Source organism: Eucyclogobius newberryi, unplaced genomic scaffold, assembly GCF_026437365.1.
Source record: "Eucyclogobius newberryi isolate DKJ021-1_F unplaced genomic scaffold, fEucNew1.0.hap1 SCAF_22, whole genome shotgun sequence".
Taxonomy (NCBI): Eukaryota; Metazoa; Chordata; class Actinopteri; order Gobiiformes; family Gobiidae; genus Eucyclogobius; species Eucyclogobius newberryi.
In genome coordinates, this window is record NW_027315857.1 from 28922092 (window position 1) to 28940109 (window position 18018).

At 47.1% G+C, this 18018-nt stretch overlaps 1 protein-coding gene across 2 annotated transcripts in view; it reads right to left on the bottom strand.

Moving 5' to 3' along the window:
- The window catches only part of plod3 (procollagen-lysine, 2-oxoglutarate 5-dioxygenase 3), a 55739-nt gene that overhangs the window by 26804 nt on the left and 10917 nt on the right, over positions 1-18018 (bottom strand). For both annotated transcript variants that reach the window (XM_072458566.1, XM_072458565.1), the window contains exons 2-5: positions 7103-7194; positions 6660-6796; positions 4431-4594; positions 3194-3306 (exon numbers count right to left, since the gene is read on the bottom strand). In XM_072458566.1, the coding sequence (XP_072314667.1) occupies positions 3194-3306; positions 4431-4594; positions 6660-6796; positions 7103-7194 (506 nt within the window). The remainder of the gene's footprint in view (positions 1-3193; positions 3307-4430; positions 4595-6659; positions 6797-7102; positions 7195-18018) is intronic.

Below are 18018 nucleotides of genomic sequence, written 5' to 3' on the forward strand. Positions count from 1 at the left end.
TCTAGTTCTGGTTTAGTCTAATTCTGGTTTAGTCTAGTTCTGGTTTAGTCTAGTTCTGGTTTAGTCTAGTTCTGGTTTGGTCTAGTTCTGGTTTAGTCTAGTTCTGGTTTAGTCTAATTCTGGTTTAGTCTAGTTCTGGTTTAGTCTAGTTCTGGTTTAGTCGAGTTCTGGTTTAGTCTAGTTCTGGTTTAGTCTAGTTCTGGTTTAGTCGAGTTCTGGTTTAGTCTAGTTCTGGTTTAGTCTAGTTCTGGTTTGGTCTAGTTCTGGTTTGGTCTAGTTCTGGTTTAGTCTAGTTCTGGTTTGGTCTAGTTCTGGTTTGGTCTAGTTCTGGTTTGGTCTAGTTCTGGTTTGGTCTAGTTCTGGTTTGGTCTAGTTCTGGTTTAGTCTAGTTCTGGTTTGGTCTAGTTCTGGTTTGGTCTAGTTCTGGGTTAGTCTAGTTCTGGGTTAGTCTAGTTCTGGTTTAGTCTAATTCTGGTTTAGTCTAGTTCTGGTTTAGTCTAGTTCTGGTTTAGTCTAGTTCTGGTTTGGTCTAGTTCTGGTTTAGTCTAATTCTGGTTTAGTCTAGTTCTGGTTTAGTCTAGTTCTGGTTTGGTCTAGTTCTGGTTTAGTCTAGTTCTGGTTTAGTCGAGTTCTGGTTTAGTCGAGTTCTGGTTTAGTCTAGTTCTGGTTTAGTCTAGTTCTGGTTTGGTCTAGTTCTGGTTTGGCCTAGTTCTGGTTTGGCCTAGTTCTGGGTTAGTCTAGTTCTGGTTTGGTCTAGTTCTGGTTTGGTCTAGTTCTGGTTTGGTCTAGTTCTGGTTTAGTCTAGTTCTGGTTTAGTCTAGTTCTGGTTTAGTCTAGTTCTGGTTTAGTGTAGTTTCTAGTTTAGTCTAGTTTAGTATAGTTCTGGTTTAGTCTAGTTCTGGTTTAGTCGAGTTCTGGTTTAGTCGAGTTCTGGTTTAGTCTAGTTCTGGTTTAGTCTAGTTCTGGTTTGGTCTAGTTCTGGTTTGGTCTAGTTCTGGTTTGGTCTAGTTCTGGGTTAGTCTAGTTCTGGTTTAGTCTAATTCTGGTTTAGTCTAGTTCTGGTTTAGTCTAGTTCTGGTTTAGTCTAGTTCTGGTTTAGTCTAATTCTGGTTTAGTCTAGTTCTGGTTTAGTCTAGTTCTGGTTTAGTCGAGTTCTGGTTTAGTCTAGTTCTGGTTTAGTCTAGTTCTGGTTTAGTCGAGTTCTGGTTTAGTCTAGTTCTGGTTTAGTCTAGTTCTGGTTTAGTCTAGTTCTGGTTTGGTCTAGTTCTGGTTTGGTCTAGTTCTGGTTTAGTCTAGTTCTGGTTTAGTCTAGTTCTGGTTTGGTCTAGTTCTGGTTTGGTCTAGTTCTGGTTTGGTCTAGTTCTGGTTTAGTCTAGTTCTGGTTTGGTCTAGTTCTGGTTTGGTCTAGTTCTGGTTTGGTCTAGTTCTGGTTTGGTCTAGTTCTGGTTTAGTCTAGTTCTGGTTTAGTCTAGTTCTGGTTTAGTCTAGTTCTGGTTTAGTCTAGTTCTGGTTTGGTCTAGTTCTGGTTTAGTCTAGTTCTGGTTTAGTCTAGTTCTGGTTTGGTCTAGTTCTGGTTTGGTCTAGTTTCTGGTTTGGTCTAGTTCTGGTTTGGTCTAGTTCTGGTTTAGTCTAGTTCTGGTTTAGTCTAGTTCTGGTTTGGTCTAGTTCTGGTTTGGTCTAGTTCTGGTTTGGTCTAGTTCTGGTTTAGTCTAGTTCTGGTTTAGTCTAGTTCTGGTTTAGTCTAGTTCTGGTTTAGTCTAGTTCTGGTTTGGTCTAGTTCTGGTTTGGTCTAGTTCTGGTTTAGTCTAGTTCTGGTTTGGTCTAGTTCTGGTTTGGTCTAGTTCTGGTTTGGTCTAGTTCTGGTTTGGTCTAGTTCTGGTTTAGTCTAGTTCTGGTTTGGTCTAGTTCTGGTTTGGTCTAGTTTAGTCTAGTTTGTGGTGAAGTGGTCAAACTGGACGATACATAACAACATGTGACAAACGTCTGAAATCAACAAGTTTAACTCAACAACTGTAACGTTTGATCTGAGACAGACACAGACACAGACACAGACACAGCACAGACACAGACACAGACACAGCACAGACACAGACACAGACACAGACACAGACACAGACACAGACACAGACACAGCACAGACACAGACACAGACACAGACCAGACACAGACACAGACACAGACACAGACACAGACACAGCACAGACACAGACACAGCACAGACACAGACACAGACACAGACCAGACACAGCACAGACACAGACACAGACCAGACACAGACACAGACACAGACACAGACACAGACACAGACACAGACACAGCACAGACACGACACAGACACAGCACAGACACAGACCAGACACAGACACAGACACAGACCAGACACAGCACAGACACAGACACAGACACAGACACAGACACAGACACAGACCAGACACAGACACAGCACAGACACGACACAGACACAGCACAGACACAGACCAGACACAGACACAGACACAGACACAGCACAGACACAGCACGGACACAGACAGACACACACGACACAGACAGAGCACAGACACAGACACAGACACAGCACAGACAGACACACACGACACAGACACAGACACAGCACAGACACAGACACAGCACAGACACAGACACAGCACAGACAGACACACACGACACAGACACAGCACAGACACAGACACAGCACAGACACAGACCAGACACAGACACAGCACAGACACAGACACAGACACACATACAGACACAGCACGGACACAGACAGACACACACGACACAGACACAGCACAGACACAGACACAGACCAGACACACACACACAGACACAGACACAGACACAGACACAGACACAGACACAGACACAGCACAGACACAGACAGACACACACGACACACATACAGACACAGACACACACACAGACACAGACACAGACACACACGACACACATACACACACGACACACATACACACACACACACAGACACAGCACAGACACAGCACAGACACAGACACAGACCAGACACACACACACAGACACAGACACAGACACAGACACAGACACAGCACAGACACAGACAGACACACACGACACACATACAGACACAGACACACACACAGACACACACACAGCACAGACACAGACACAGACACAGACACAGACACAGACACAGCACAGACACAGAGCTCACCCGTTGGGCCTTGTCCAGGTAGATTCGAGTGTAGAAAAGCTGATCGTCGTCGTTGTCTTTGTATTTCCACTGCTGAACGAGCGACGCCAGCTCCGGAGCCAAACCCATGAAGCCTGAGACACAGAGCCAAGCTTCAGATGCCTCAGATGCCCTCCCATGTGCCTCAGATGCCCTCCCACGTGCCTCAGATGCTCTCATGTGCCTCAGATGCCCTCATGTGCCTCAGATGCTCTCATGTGTCTCAGATGCCCTCCCATGTGCCTCAGATGCCCTCCCACGTGCCTCAGATGCTCTCATGTGCCTCAGATGCCCTCATGTGTCTCAGATGCTCTCATGTGCCTCAGATGCTCTCATGTGTCTCAGATGCTCTCATGTGCCTCAGATGCCCTCCCATGTGCCTCAGATGCCCTCCCATGTGCCTCAGATGCCCTCCCACGTGCCTCAGATGCCCTCCCACGTGCCTCAGATGCTCTCATGTGCCTCAGATGCTCTCATGTGTCTCAGATGCTCTCATGTGCCTCAGATGCTCCCATGTGCCTCAGATGCCCTCCCACGTGCCTCAGATGCCCTCCCACTTGCCTCAGATGCTCTCATGTGCCTCAGATGCTCTCATGTGTCTCAGATGCTCTCATGTGCCTCAGATGCTCCCATGTGCCTCAGATGCCCTCCCACGTGCCTCAGATGCCCTCCCACTTGCCTCAGATGCTCCCATGTGCCTCAGATGCCCTCCCACGTGCCTCAGATGCCCTCCCACGTGCCTCAGATGCTCCCATGTGCCTCAGATGCTCTCATGTGCCTCAGATGCTCTCATGTGCCTCAGATGCCCTCCCACGTGCCTCAGATGCCCTCCCACTTGCCTCAGATGCCCTCATGTGCCTCAGATGCCCTCATGTGCCTCAGATGCTCTCATGTGTCTCAGATGCCCTCCCATGTGTCTCAGATGCTCTCATGTGCCTCAGATGCCCTCCCACGTGCCTCAGATGCCCTCCCACGTGCCTCAGATGCTCTCATGTGCCTCAGATGCTCTCATGTGCCTCAGATGCTCTCATGTGCCTCAGATGCCCTCATGTGCCTCAGATGCTCTCATGTGCCTCAGATGCCCTCCCATGTGCCTCAGATGCTCTCATGTGCCTCAGATGCTCTCATGTGCCTCAGATGCCCTCCCATGTGCCTCAGATGCTCCCACGTGCCTCAGATGCTCTCATGTGCCTCAGATGCCCTCCCGCTCCACACTCACCTCCGGAGTTCAGGAAGCGTTTCCCAGAATGCACCTCGGGATACTTGGAGGCCAGTCTCTGGTCAGGCCAGCAGAAGCCTTCAGCCGAGAACACCACCTTATGTCCCAGAGCAGAGAACTTCTGCAGCAGCTCGTCCGGACCAGAGGCGAAGATGACGTCATAACTGAGAAGAAGAGTGAGGAAGAGGAGGAGCTCACGTCATAACTGAGAAGAAGAGTGAGGAAGAGGAGGAGCTCACGTCATAACTGAGAAGAAGAGTGAGGAAGAGGAGGAGCTCACGTCATAACTGAGAAGAAGAAGAGTGAGGAAGAGGAGGAGCTCACGTCATAACTGAGAAGAAGAGTGAGGAAGAGGAGGAGCTCACGTCATAACTGAGAAGAAGAAGAGTGAGGAAGAGGAGGAGCTCACGTCATAACTGAGAAGAAGAGTGAGGAAGAGGAGGAGCTCACGTCATAACTGAGAAGAAGAGTGAGGAAGAGGAGGAGCTCACGTCATAACTGAGAAGAAGAGTGAGGAAGAGGAGGAGCTCACGTCATAACTGAGAAGAAGAGTGAGGAAGAGGAGGAGCTCACGTCATAACTGAGAAGAAGAGTGAGGAAGAGGAGGAGCTCACGTCATAACTGAGAAGAAGAGTGAGGAAGAGGAGGAGCTCACGTCATAACTGAGAAGAAGAGTGAGGAAGAGGAGGAGCTCACGTCATAACTGAGAAGAAGAGTGAGGAAGAGGAGGAGCTCACGTCATAACTGAGAAGAAGAAGAGTGAGGAAGAGGAGGAGCTCACGTCATAACTGAGAAGAAGAGTGAGGAAGAGGAGGAGCTCACGTCATAACTGAGAAGAAGAAGAGTGAGGAAGAGGAGGAGCTCATGTCATAACTGAGAAGAAGAGTGAGGAAGAGGAGGAGCTCACGTCATAACTGAGAAGAAGAAGAGTGAGGAAGAGGAGGAGCTCACGTCATAACTGAGAAGAAGAGTGAGGAAGAGGAGGAGCTCACGTCATAACTGAGAAGAAGAGTGAGGAAGAGGAGGAGCTCACGTCATAACTGAGAAGAAGAGTGAGGAAGAGGAGGAGCTCACGTCATAACTGAGAAGAAGAGTGAGGAAGAGGAGGAGCTCACGTCATAACTGAGAAGAAGAGTGAGGAAGAGGAGGAGCTCACGTCATAACTGAGAAGAAGAGTGAGGAAGAGGAGGAGCTCACGTCATAACTGAGAAGAAGAGTGAGGAAGAGGAGGAGCTCACGTCATAACTGAGAAGAAGAAGAGTGAGGAAGAGGAGGAGCTCACGTCATAACTGAGAAGAAGAGTGAGGAAGAGGAGGAGCTCACGTCATAACTGAGAAGAAGAAGAGTGAGGAAGAGGAGGAGCTCATGTCATAACTGAGAAGAAGAGTGAGGAAGAGGAGGAGCTCACGTCATAACTGAGAAGAAGAGTGAGGAAGAGGAGGAGCTCACGTCATAACTGAGAAGAAGAGTGAGGAAGAGGAGGAGCTCACGTCATAACTGAGAAGAAGAGTGAGGAAGAGGAGGAGCTCACGTCATAACTGAGAAGAAGAAGAGTGAGGAAGAGGAGGAGCTCACGTCATAACTGAGAAGAAGAGTGAGGAAGAGGAGGAGCTCACGTCATAACTGAGAAGAAGAGTGATGAAGAGGAGGAGCTCACGTCATAACTGAGAAGAAGAGTGATGAAGAGGAGGAGCTCACGTCATAACTGAGAAGAAGAGTGAGGAAGAGGAGGAGCTCACGTCATAACTGAGAAGAAGAGTGAGGAAGAGGAGGAGCTCACGTCATAACTGAGAAGAAGAGTGATGAAGAGGAGGAGCTCACGTCATAACTGAGAAGAAGAGTGAGGAAGAGGAGGAGCTCACGTCATAACTGAGAAGAAGAGTGAGGAAGAGGAGGAGCTCACGTCATAACTGAGAAGAAGAGTGATGAAGAGGAGGAGCTCACGTCATAACTGAGAAGAAGAGTGAGGAAGAGGAGGAGCTCACGTCATAACTGAGAAGAAGAGTGAGGAAGAGGAGGAGCTCACGTCATAACTGAGAAGAAGAGTGATGAAGAGGAGGAGCTCACGTCATAACTGAGAAGAAGAGTGAGGAAGAGGAGGAGCTCACGTCATAACTGAGAAGAAGAGTGAGGAAGAGGAGGAGCTCACGTCATAACTGAGAAGAAGAGTGATGAAGAGGAGGAGCTCACGTCATAACTGAGAAGAAGAGTGAGGAAGAGGAGTTTTACCTGTCGACGAACAGAATGACTTTCTCCGTCTGGTCTTTGAGCTTGAGCAGCTCCTTCTTCAGCCATCGAACCTTCTGTCCTCCTCCAACTGTTTTAGCAACGTCTCCTCCTTTCCACTCCTCCCCCAGACCCAGAACCTGAAAGAACCAAGAACTAAAGACCCAGAACTTGCCCCCCCTCCTCCCTTCTCCCCCCTCCCATTGCCCCTCCCCCCCCTCCCATTGCCCCGCCCCCTCCCATTGCCCCTCCCCCTGTCCTCCCCCCTCCCATTGCCCCTCCCCCCTCCCATAGCCCCTCCCATTGCCCCTCCCCCCTCCCATAGCCCCTCCCATAGCCCCTCCCATAGCCCCTCCCCTCTCATCCCCCCTCCCATAGCCCCTCCCCCTCCCATAGCCCCTCCCATAGCCCCTCCCATAGCCCCTCCCATAGCCCCTCCCCCTCACCTTTACAGTGTAGTTGAACTGTGAGGCTGTTTTCATGAATCGTCTGAATCCGTCCGTCTCGTCTGTGGCAGCAGTGATGACCAGAACATTCTCTGAGGCAGAAGCAGTCACCAATGTGATAAACCAGGACTAAAACAGGACTAAACCAGGACTAAACCAGGACTAAACCAGGACTAAACCAGGTCTAAACCAGGTCTAAAACAGGTCTAAACCAGGCCTAAACCAGGCCTAAACCAGGTCTAAACCAGGTCTAAAACAGGACTAAACCAGGTCTAAACCAGGTCTAAACCAGGTCTAAACCAGGACTAAACCAGGACTAAACCAGGACTAAACCAGGTCTAAACCAGGACAAAAACAGGACTAAACCAGGACTAAACCAGGACTAAACCAGGTCTAAACCAGGTCTAAAACAGGACTAAACCAGGTCTAAACCAGGTCTAAACCAGGTCTAAACCAGGACTAAACCAGGACTAAACCAGGTCTAAACCAGGTCTAAAATAGGTCTAAACCAGGTCTAAACCAGGTCTAAAACAGGCCTAAACCAGGACTAAACCAGGTCTAAACCAGGACTAAAACAGGACTAAACCAGGTCTAAACCAGGTCTAAACCAGGTCTAAAACAGGTCTAAACCAGGCCTAAACCTGGACTAAACCAGGACTAAACCAGGCCTAAACCAGGCCTAAACCAGGCCTAAAACAGGACTAAACCAGGACTAAACCAGGTCTAAACCAGGTCTAAACCAGGACTAAACCAGGACTAAACCAGGACTAAACCAGGCCTAAACCAGGCCTAAACCAGGCCTAAAACAGGACTAAACCAGGACTAAACCAGGTCTAAACCAGGTCTAAACCAGGACTAAACCAGGACTAAAACAGGACTAAACCAGGACTAAACCAGGACTAAACCAGGACTAAACCAGGTCTAAACCAGGTCTAAAACAGGTCTAAACCAGGCCTAAACCAGGCCTAAACCAGGTCTAAACCAGGTCTAAAACAGGACTAAACCAGGTCTAAACCAGGTCTAAACCAGGTCTAAACCAGGACTAAACCAGGACTAAACCAGGACTAAACCAGGTCTAAACCAGGACAAAAACAGGACTAAACCAGGACTAAACCAGGACTAAACCAGGTCTAAACCAGGTCTAAAACAGGACTAAACCAGGTCTAAACCAGGTCTAAACCAGGTCTAAACCAGGACTAAACCAGGACTAAACCAGGTCTAAACCAGGTCTAAAATAGGTCTAAACCAGGTCTAAACCAGGTCTAAAACAGGCCTAAACCAGGACTAAACCAGGTCTAAACCAGGACTAAAACAGGACTAAACCAGGTCTAAACCAGGTCTAAACCAGGTCTAAAACAGGTCTAAACCAGGCCTAAACCTGGACTAAACCAGGACTAAACCAGGCCTAAACCAGGCCTAAACCAGGCCTAAAACAGGACTAAACCAGGACTAAACCAGGTCTAAACCAGGTCTAAACCAGGACTAAACCAGGACTAAACCAGGACTAAACCAGGCCTAAACCAGGCCTAAACCAGGCCTAAAACAGGACTAAACCAGGACTAAACCAGGTCTAAACCAGGTCTAAACCAGGACTAAACCAGGACTAAACCAGGACTAAACCAGGACTAAACCAGGCCTAAACCAGGTCTAAACCAGGTCTAAACCAGGTCTAAAACAGGACTAAACCAGGTCTAAACCAGGACTAAAACAGGACTAAACCAGGTCTAAACCAGGTCTAAAACAGGTCTAAACCAGGCCTAAACCAGGCCTAAACCAGGACTAAACCAGGACTAAACCAGGACTAAACCAGGACTAAACCAGGACTAAACCAGGTCTAAACCAGGACTAAACCAGGACTAAACCAGGTCTAAACCAGGACTAAAACAGGACTAAACCAGGTCTAAACCAGGTCTAAACCAGGTCTAAAACAGGTCTAAACCAGGTCCAAACCAGGCCTAAACCAGGACTAAACCAGGACTAAACCAGGCCTAAACCAGGCCTAAAACAGGACTAAACCAGGACTAAACCAGGTCTAAACCAGGTCTAAACCAGGACTAAACCAGGACTAAACCAGGACTAAACCAGGACTAAACCAGGCCTAAACCAGTTCTAAACCAGGTCTAAACCAGGTCTAAACCAGGTCTAAACCAGGTCTAAACCAGGTCTAAAACAGGTCTAAACCAGGCCTAAACCAGGACTAAACCAGGACTAAACCAGGACTAAACCAGGCCTAAACCAGGCCTAAACCAGGCCTAAAACAGGACTAAACCAGGTCTAAACCAGGTCTAAAACAGGTCTAAACCAGGTCCAAACCAGGCCTAAACCAGGACTAAACCAGGACTAAACCAGGACTAAACCAGGCCTAAACCAGGCCTAAAACAGGACTAAACCAGGACTAAACCAGGTCTAAACCAGGTCTAAACCAGGACTAAACCAGGACTAAACCAGGACTAAACCAGGACTAAACCAGGCCTAAACCAGGTCTAAACCAGGTCTAAACCAGGTCTAAACCAGGTCTAAACCAGGTCTAAAACAGGTCTAAACCAGGCCTAAACCAGGCCTAAACCAGGACTAAACCAGGACTAAACCAGGCCTAAACCAGGCCTAAACCAGGCCTAAAACAGGACTAAACCAGGACTAAACCAGGTCTAAACCAGGTCTAAACCAGGTCTAAACCAGGTCTAAACCAGGACTAAACCAGGACTAAACCAGGCCTAAACCAGGCCTAAACCAGGCCTAAAACAGGACTAAAACAGGACTAAACCAGGACTAAACCAGGTCTAAACCAGGTCTAAACCAGGACTAAACCAGGACTAAACCAGGACTAAACCAGGACTAAACCAGGCCTAAACCAGTTCTAAACCAGGTCTAAACCAGGTCTAAAACAGGACTAAACCAGGTCTAAACCAGGACTAAAACAGGACTAAACCAGGTCTAAACCAGGTCTAAAACAGGTCTAAACCAGGCCTAAACCAGGCCTAAACCAGGACTAAACCAGGACTAAACCAGGACTAAACCAGGACTAAACCAGGACTAAACCAGGACTAAACCAGGACTAAACCAGGTCTAAACCAGGACTAAACCAGGACTAAACCAGGTCTAAACCAGGACTAAAACAGGACTAAACCAGGTCTAAACCAGGTCTAAACCAGGTCTAAAACAGGTCTAAACCAGGTCCAAACCAGGCCTAAACCAGGACTAAACCAGGACTAAACCAGGACTAAACCAGGCCTAAACCAGGCCTAAACCAGGCCTAAAACAGGACTAAACCAGGACTAAACCAGGTCTAAACCAGGTCTAAACCAGGACTAAACCAGGACTAAACCAGGACTAAACCAGGACTAAACCAGGCCTAAACCAGTTCTAAACCAGGTCTAAACCAGGTCTAAACCAGGTCTAAACCAGGTCTAAACCAGGTCTAAAACAGGTCTAAACCAGGCCTAAACCAGGACTAAACCAGGACTAAACCAGGACTAAACCAGGCCTAAACCAGGCCTAAACCAGGCCTAAAACAGGACTAAACCAGGACTAAACCAGGTCTAAACCAGGTCTAAAACAGGTCTAAACCAGGTCCAAACCAGGCCTAAACCAGGACTAAACCAGGACTAAACCAGGACTAAACCAGGCCTAAACCAGGCCTAAAACAGGACTAAACCAGGACTAAACCAGGTCTAAACCAGGACTAAACCAGGACTAAACCAGGACTAAACCAGGACTAAACCAGGCCTAAACCAGGTCTAAACCAGGTCTAAACCAGGTCTAAACCAGGTCTAAACCAGGTCTAAAACAGGTCTAAACCAGGCCTAAACCAGGACTAAACCAGGACTAAACCAGGACTAAACCAGGCCTAAACCAGGCCTAAACCAGGCCTAAAACAGGACTAAACCAGGTCTAAACCAGGTCTAAACCAGGTCTAAACCAGGTCTAAACCAGGACTAAACCAGGACTAAACCAGGCCTAAACCAGGCCTAAACCAGGCCTAAAACAGGACTAAACCAGGACTAAACCAGGTCTAAAACAGGACTAAACCAGGACTAAACCAGGTCTAAACCAGGTCTAAAACAGGTCTAAACCAGGCCTAAACCAGGCCTAAACCAGGACTAAACCAGGTCTAAACCAGGACTAAAACAGGACTAAACCAGGTCTAAACCAGGTCTAAACCAGGTCTAAACCAGGTCCAAACCAGGCCTAAACCAGGACTAAACCAGGACTAAACCAGGACTAAACCAGGCCTAAACCAGGCCTAAACCAGGCCTAAAACAGGACTAAACCAGGACTAAACCAGGTCTAAACCAGGTCTAAACCAGGACTAAACCAGGACTAAACCAGGACTAAACCAGGACTAAACCAGGCCTAAACCAGTTCTAAACCAGGTCTAAACCAGGTCTAAACCAGGTCTAAAACAGGTCTAAACCAGGCCTAAACCAGGACTAAACCAGGACTAAACCAGGCCTAAACCAGGCCTAAACCAGGCCTAAAACAGGACTAAACCAGGACTAAACCAGGTCTAAACCAGGTCTAAACCAGGACTAAACCAGGACTAAACCAGGACTAAACCAGGACTAAACCAGGTCTAAACCAGGACTAAACCAGGACTAAACCAGGCCTAAACCAGGACTAAACCAGGTCTAAAGCAGGAATAAACCAGGTCTAAACCAGATCTAAACCAGGACTAAACCAGGTCTAAACCAGGTCTAAACCAGGACTAAACCAGGACTAAACCAGGACTAAACCAGGACTAAACCAGGCCTAAACCAGGTCTAAAACAGGACTAAACCAGGTCTAAAGCAGGAATAAACCAGGTCTAAACCAGATCTAAACCAGACCTAAACCAGGTCTAAACCAGATCTAAACCAGGTCTAAAACAGGACTAAACCAGGTCTAAACCAGGCCTAAACCAGGCCTAAAACAGGACTAAACCAGGACTAAACCAGGTCTAAACCAGGTCTAAACCAGGACTAAACCAGGACTAAACCAGGACTAAACCAGGACTAAACCAGGCCTAAACCAGGTCTAAAACAGGACTAAACCAGGTCTAAAGCAGGAATAAACCAGGTCTAAACCAGATCTAAACCAGACCTAAACCAGGTCTAAACCAGATCTAAACCAGGTCTAAAACAGGACTAAACCAGGTCTAAACCAGGACTAAACCAGGTCTAAAACAGGTCTAAACCAGGACTAAACCAGGTCTAAACCAGGACTAAACCAGGTCTAAACCAGGACTAAACCAGGACTAAACCAGGTCTAAAGCAGGAATAAACAAGGTCTAAACCAGGTCTGAACCAGGACTAAAACAGGACTAAACCAGGACTAAACCAGGTCTAAAACAGGATTAAACCAGGTCTAAACCAGGTCTAAACCAGGTCTAAACCAGGACTAAACCAGGTCTAAACCAGGACTAAACCAGGTCTAAACCAGGTCTGAACCAGGACTAAACCAGGACTAAACCAGGTCTAAACCAGGTCTAAACCAGGACTAAACCAGGTCTAAACCAGGACTAAACCAGGCCTAAACCAGGTCTAAACCAAGCCTAAACCAGGACTAAACCAGGTCTAAACCAGGTCTAAACCAGGCCTAAACCAGGACTAAACCAAGCCTAAACCAGGACTAAACCAGGACTAAACCAGGCCTAAACCAGGTCTAAACCAAGCCTAAACCAGGACTAAACCAGGTCTAAACCAGGTCTAAACCAGGCCTAAACCAGGCCTAAACCAGGCCTAAACCAGGCCTAAACCAAGCCTAAACCAGGACTAAACCAGGACTAAACCAGGACTAAACCAGGTCTAAACCAGGTCTGAACCAGGCCTAAACCAGGCCTAAACCAGGCCTAAACCAGGTCTAAACCAGGTCTAAACCAGGCCTAAACCAGGCCTAAACCAAGCCTAAACCAGGACTAAACCAGGCCTAAACCAAGCCTAAACCAGGACTAAACCAGGACTAAACCAGGTCTAAACCAGGTCTAAACCAGGCCTAAACCAGGCCTAAACCAGGACTAAACCAGGTCTAAACCAGGTCTAAACCAGGCCTAAACCAGGACTAAACCAGGACTAAACCAGGTCTAAACCAGGTCTAAACCAGGCCTAAACCAGGCCTAAAACAGGACTAAAACAGGACTAAACCAGGTCTAAACCAGGACTAAACCAGGTCTAAACCAGGACAAAAACAGGACTAAACCAGGTCTAAAACAGGATTAAACCAGGTCTAAACCAGGTCTAAACCAGGTCTAAACCAGGTCTAAACCAGGTCTAAACCAGGAATAAACCAGGACTAAAACAGGACTAAACCAGGTCTAAACCAGGCCTAAACCAGGCCTAAACCAGGCCTAAACCAGGCCTAAACCAGGTCTAAACCAGGACTAAACCAGGTCTAAACCAGGTCTAAACCAGGCCTAAACCAGGCCTAAAACAGGACTAAAACAGGACTAAACCAGGTCTAAACCAGGACTAAACCAGGTCTAAACCAGGACAAAAACAGGACTAAACCAGGTCTAAAACAGGATTAAACCAGGTCTAAACCAGGTCTAAACCAGGTCTAAACCAGGTCTAAACCAGGACTAAACCAGGTCTAAACCAGGAATAAACCAGGACTAAAACAGGACTAAAACAGGACTAAACCAGGTCTAAACCAGGCCTAAACCAGGACTAAACCAGGACTAAACCAGGCCTAAACCAGTTCTAAACCAGGTCTAAACCAGGTCTAAACCAGGTCTAAACCAGGTCTAAACCAGGTCTAAAACAGGTCTAAACCAGGCCTAAACCAGGACTAAACCAGGACTAAACCAGGACTAAACCAGGCCTAAACCAGGCCTAAACCAGGCCTAAAACAGGACTAAACCAGGACTAAACCAGGTCTAAACCAGGTCTAAAACAGGTCTAAACCAGGTCCAAACCAGGCCTAAACCAGGACTAAACCAGGACTAAACCAGGACTAAACCAGGCCTAAACCAGGCCTAAAACAGGACTAAACCAGGACTAAACCAGGTCTAAACCAGGTCTAAACCAGGACTAAACCAGGACTAAACCAGGACTAAACCAGGACTAAACCAGGCCTAAACCAGGTCTAAACCAGGTCTAAACCAGGTCTAAACCAGGTCTAAACCAGGTCTAAAACAGGTCTAAACCAGGCCTAAACCAGGACTAAACCAGGACTAAACCAGGACTAAACCAGGCCTAAACCAGGCCTAAACCAGGCCTAAAACAGGACTAAACCAGGTCTAAACCAGGTCTAAACCAGGTCTAAACCAGGTCTAAACCAGGACTAAACCAGGACTAAACCAGGCCTAAACCAGGCCTAAACCAGGCCTAAAACAGGACTAAACCAGGACTAAACCAGGTCTAAAACAGGACTAAACCAGGACTAAACCAGGTCTAAACCAGGTCTAAAACAGGTCTAAACCAGGCCTAAACCAGGCCTAAACCAGGACTAAACCAGGTCTAAACCAGGACTAAAACAGGACTAAACCAGGTCTAAACCAGGTCTAAACCAGGTCTAAACCAGGTCCAAACCAGGCCTAAACCAGGACTAAACCAGGACTAAACCAGGACTAAACCAGGCCTAAACCAGGCCTAAACCAGGCCTAAAACAGGACTAAACCAGGACTAAACCAGGTCTAAACCAGGTCTAAACCAGGACTAAACCAGGACTAAACCAGGACTAAACCAGGACTAAACCAGGCCTAAACCAGTTCTAAACCAGGTCTAAACCAGGTCTAAACCAGGTCTAAAACAGGTCTAAACCAGGCCTAAACCAGGACTAAACCAGGACTAAACCAGGCCTAAACCAGGCCTAAACCAGGCCTAAAACAGGACTAAACCAGGACTAAACCAGGTCTAAACCAGGTCTAAACCAGGACTAAACCAGGACTAAACCAGGACTAAACCAGGACTAAACCAGGTCTAAACCAGGACTAAACCAGGACTAAACCAGGCCTAAACCAGGACTAAACCAGGTCTAAAGCAGGAATAAACCAGGTCTAAACCAGATCTAAACCAGGACTAAACCAGGTCTAAACCAGGTCTAAACCAGGACTAAACCAGGACTAAACCAGGACTAAACCAGGACTAAACCAGGCCTAAACCAGGTCTAAAACAGGACTAAACCAGGTCTAAAGCAGGAATAAACCAGGTCTAAACCAGATCTAAACCAGACCTAAACCAGGTCTAAACCAGATCTAAACCAGGTCTAAAACAGGACTAAACCAGGTCTAAACCAGGCCTAAACCAGGCCTAAAACAGGACTAAACCAGGACTAAACCAGGTCTAAACCAGGTCTAAACCAGGACTAAACCAGGACTAAACCAGGACTAAACCAGGACTAAACCAGGCCTAAACCAGGTCTAAAACAGGACTAAACCAGGTCTAAAGCAGGAATAAACCAGGTCTAAACCAGATCTAAACCAGACCTAAACCAGGTCTAAACCAGATCTAAACCAGGTCTAAAACAGGACTAAACCAGGTCTAAACCAGGACTAAACCAGGTCTAAAACAGGTCTAAACCAGGACTAAACCAGGTCTAAACCAGGACTAAACCAGGTCTAAACCAGGACTAAACCAGGACTAAACCAGGTCTAAAGCAGGAATAAACAAGGTCTAAACCAGGTCTGAACCAGGACTAAAACAGGACTAAACCAGGACTAAACCAGGTCTAAAACAGGATTAAACCAGGTCTAAACCAGGTCTAAACCAGGTCTAAACCAGGACTAAACCAGGTCTAAACCAGGACTAAACCAGGTCTAAACCAGGTCTGAACCAGGACTAAACCAGGACTAAACCAGGTCTAAACCAGGTCTAAACCAGGACTAAACCAGGTCTAAACCAGGACTAAACCAGGCCTAAACCAGGTCTAAACCAAGCCTAAACCAGGACTAAACCAGGTCTAAACCAGGTCTAAACCAGGCCTAAACCAGGACTAAACCAAGCCTAAACCAGGACTAAACCAGGACTAAACCAGGCCTAAACCAGGTCTAAACCAAGCCTAAACCAGGACTAAACCAGGTCTAAACCAGGTCTAAACCAGGCCTAAACCAGGCCTAAACCAGGCCTAAACCAGGCCTAAACCAAGCCTAAACCAGGACTAAACCAGGACTAAACCAGGACTAAACCAGGTCTAAACCAGGTCTGAACCAGGCCTAAACCAGGCCTAAACCAGGCCTAAACCAGGTCTAAACCAGGTCTAAACCAGGCCTAAACCAGGCCTAAACCAAGCCTAAACCAGGACTAAACCAGGCCTAAACCAAGCCTAAACCAGGACTAAACCAGGACTAAACCAGGTCTAAACCAGGTCTAAACCAGGACTAAACCAGGTCTAAACCAGGTCTAAACCAGGCCTAAACCAGGACTAAACCAGGACTAAACCAGGTCTAAACCAGGTCTAAACCAGGCCTAAACCAGGCCTAAAACAGGACTAAAACAGGACTAAACCAGGTCTAAACCAGGACTAAACCAGGTCTAAACCAGGACAAAAACAGGACTAAACCAGGTCTAAAACAGGATTAAACCAGGTCTAAACCAGGTCTAAACCAGGTCTAAACCAGGTCTAAACCAGGTCTAAACCAGGAATAAACCAGGACTAAAACAGGACTAAACCAGGTCTAAACCAGGCCTAAACCAGGCCTAAACCAGGCCTAAACCAGGCCTAAACCAGGTCTAAACCAGGACTAAACCAGGTCTAAACCAGGTCTAAACCAGGCCTAAACCAGGCCTAAAACAGGACTAAAACAGGACTAAACCAGGTCTAAACCAGGACTAAACCAGGTCTAAACCAGGACAAAAACAGGACTAAACCAGGTCTAAAACAGGATTAAACCAGGTCTAAACCAGGTCTAAACCAGGTCTAAACCAGGTCTAAACCAGGACTAAACCAGGTCTAAACCAGGAATAAACCAGGACTAAAACAGGACTAAAACAGGACTAAACCAGGTCTAAACCAGGCCTAAACCAGGCCTAAACCAGGCCTAAACCAGGCCTAAACCAGGACTAAACCAGGACTAAACCAGGTCTAAACCAGGTCTAAACCAGGCCTGAACCAGGCCTAAAACAGGACTAAACCAGGTCTAAACCAGGTCTAAACCAGGACAAAAACAGGACTAAACCAGGTCTAAAACAGGTCTAAACCAGGTCTAAACCAGGACAAAAACAGGACTAAACCAGGTCTAAACCAGGTCTAAACCAGGACTAAACCAGGTCTAAACCAGGAATAAACCAGGACTAAAACAGGACTAAACCAGGACTAAACCAGGTCTAAACCAGGCCTAAACCAGGCCTAAACCAGGCCTAAACCAGGACTAAAACAGGACTAAACCAGGTCTAAACCAGGTCTAAACCAGGACAAAAACAGGACTAAACCAGGTCTAAAACAGGTCTAAACCAGGTCTAAACCAGGACAAAAACAGGACTAAACCAGGTCTAAAACAGGATTAAACCAGGTCTAAACCAGGTCTAAACCAGGACTAAACCAGGTCTAAACCAGGTCTAAACCAGGTCTAAACCAGGAATAAACCAGGACTAAAACAGGACTAAACCAGGACTAAACCAGGTCTAAACCAGGTCTAAACCAGGTCTAAACCAGGCCTAAACCAGGTCTAAACCAGGCCTAAACCAGGCCTAAACCAGGACTAAACCAGGACTAAACCAGGACTAAACCAGGACTAAACCAGGCCTAAACCAGGCCTAAACCAGGCCTAAACCAGATCTAAACCAGGTCTAAAACAGGACTAAACCAGGTCTAAACCAGGAATAAACAAGGTCTAAACCAGGTCTAAACCAGGACTAAACCAGGACTAAACCAGGCCTAAACCAGGTCTAAACCAGGTCTAAACCAGGACTAAACCAGGACTAAACCAGGTCTAAACCAGGCCTAAACCAGGCCTAAACCAGGCCTAAACCAGGCCTAAACCAGGCCTAAAACAGGACTAAACC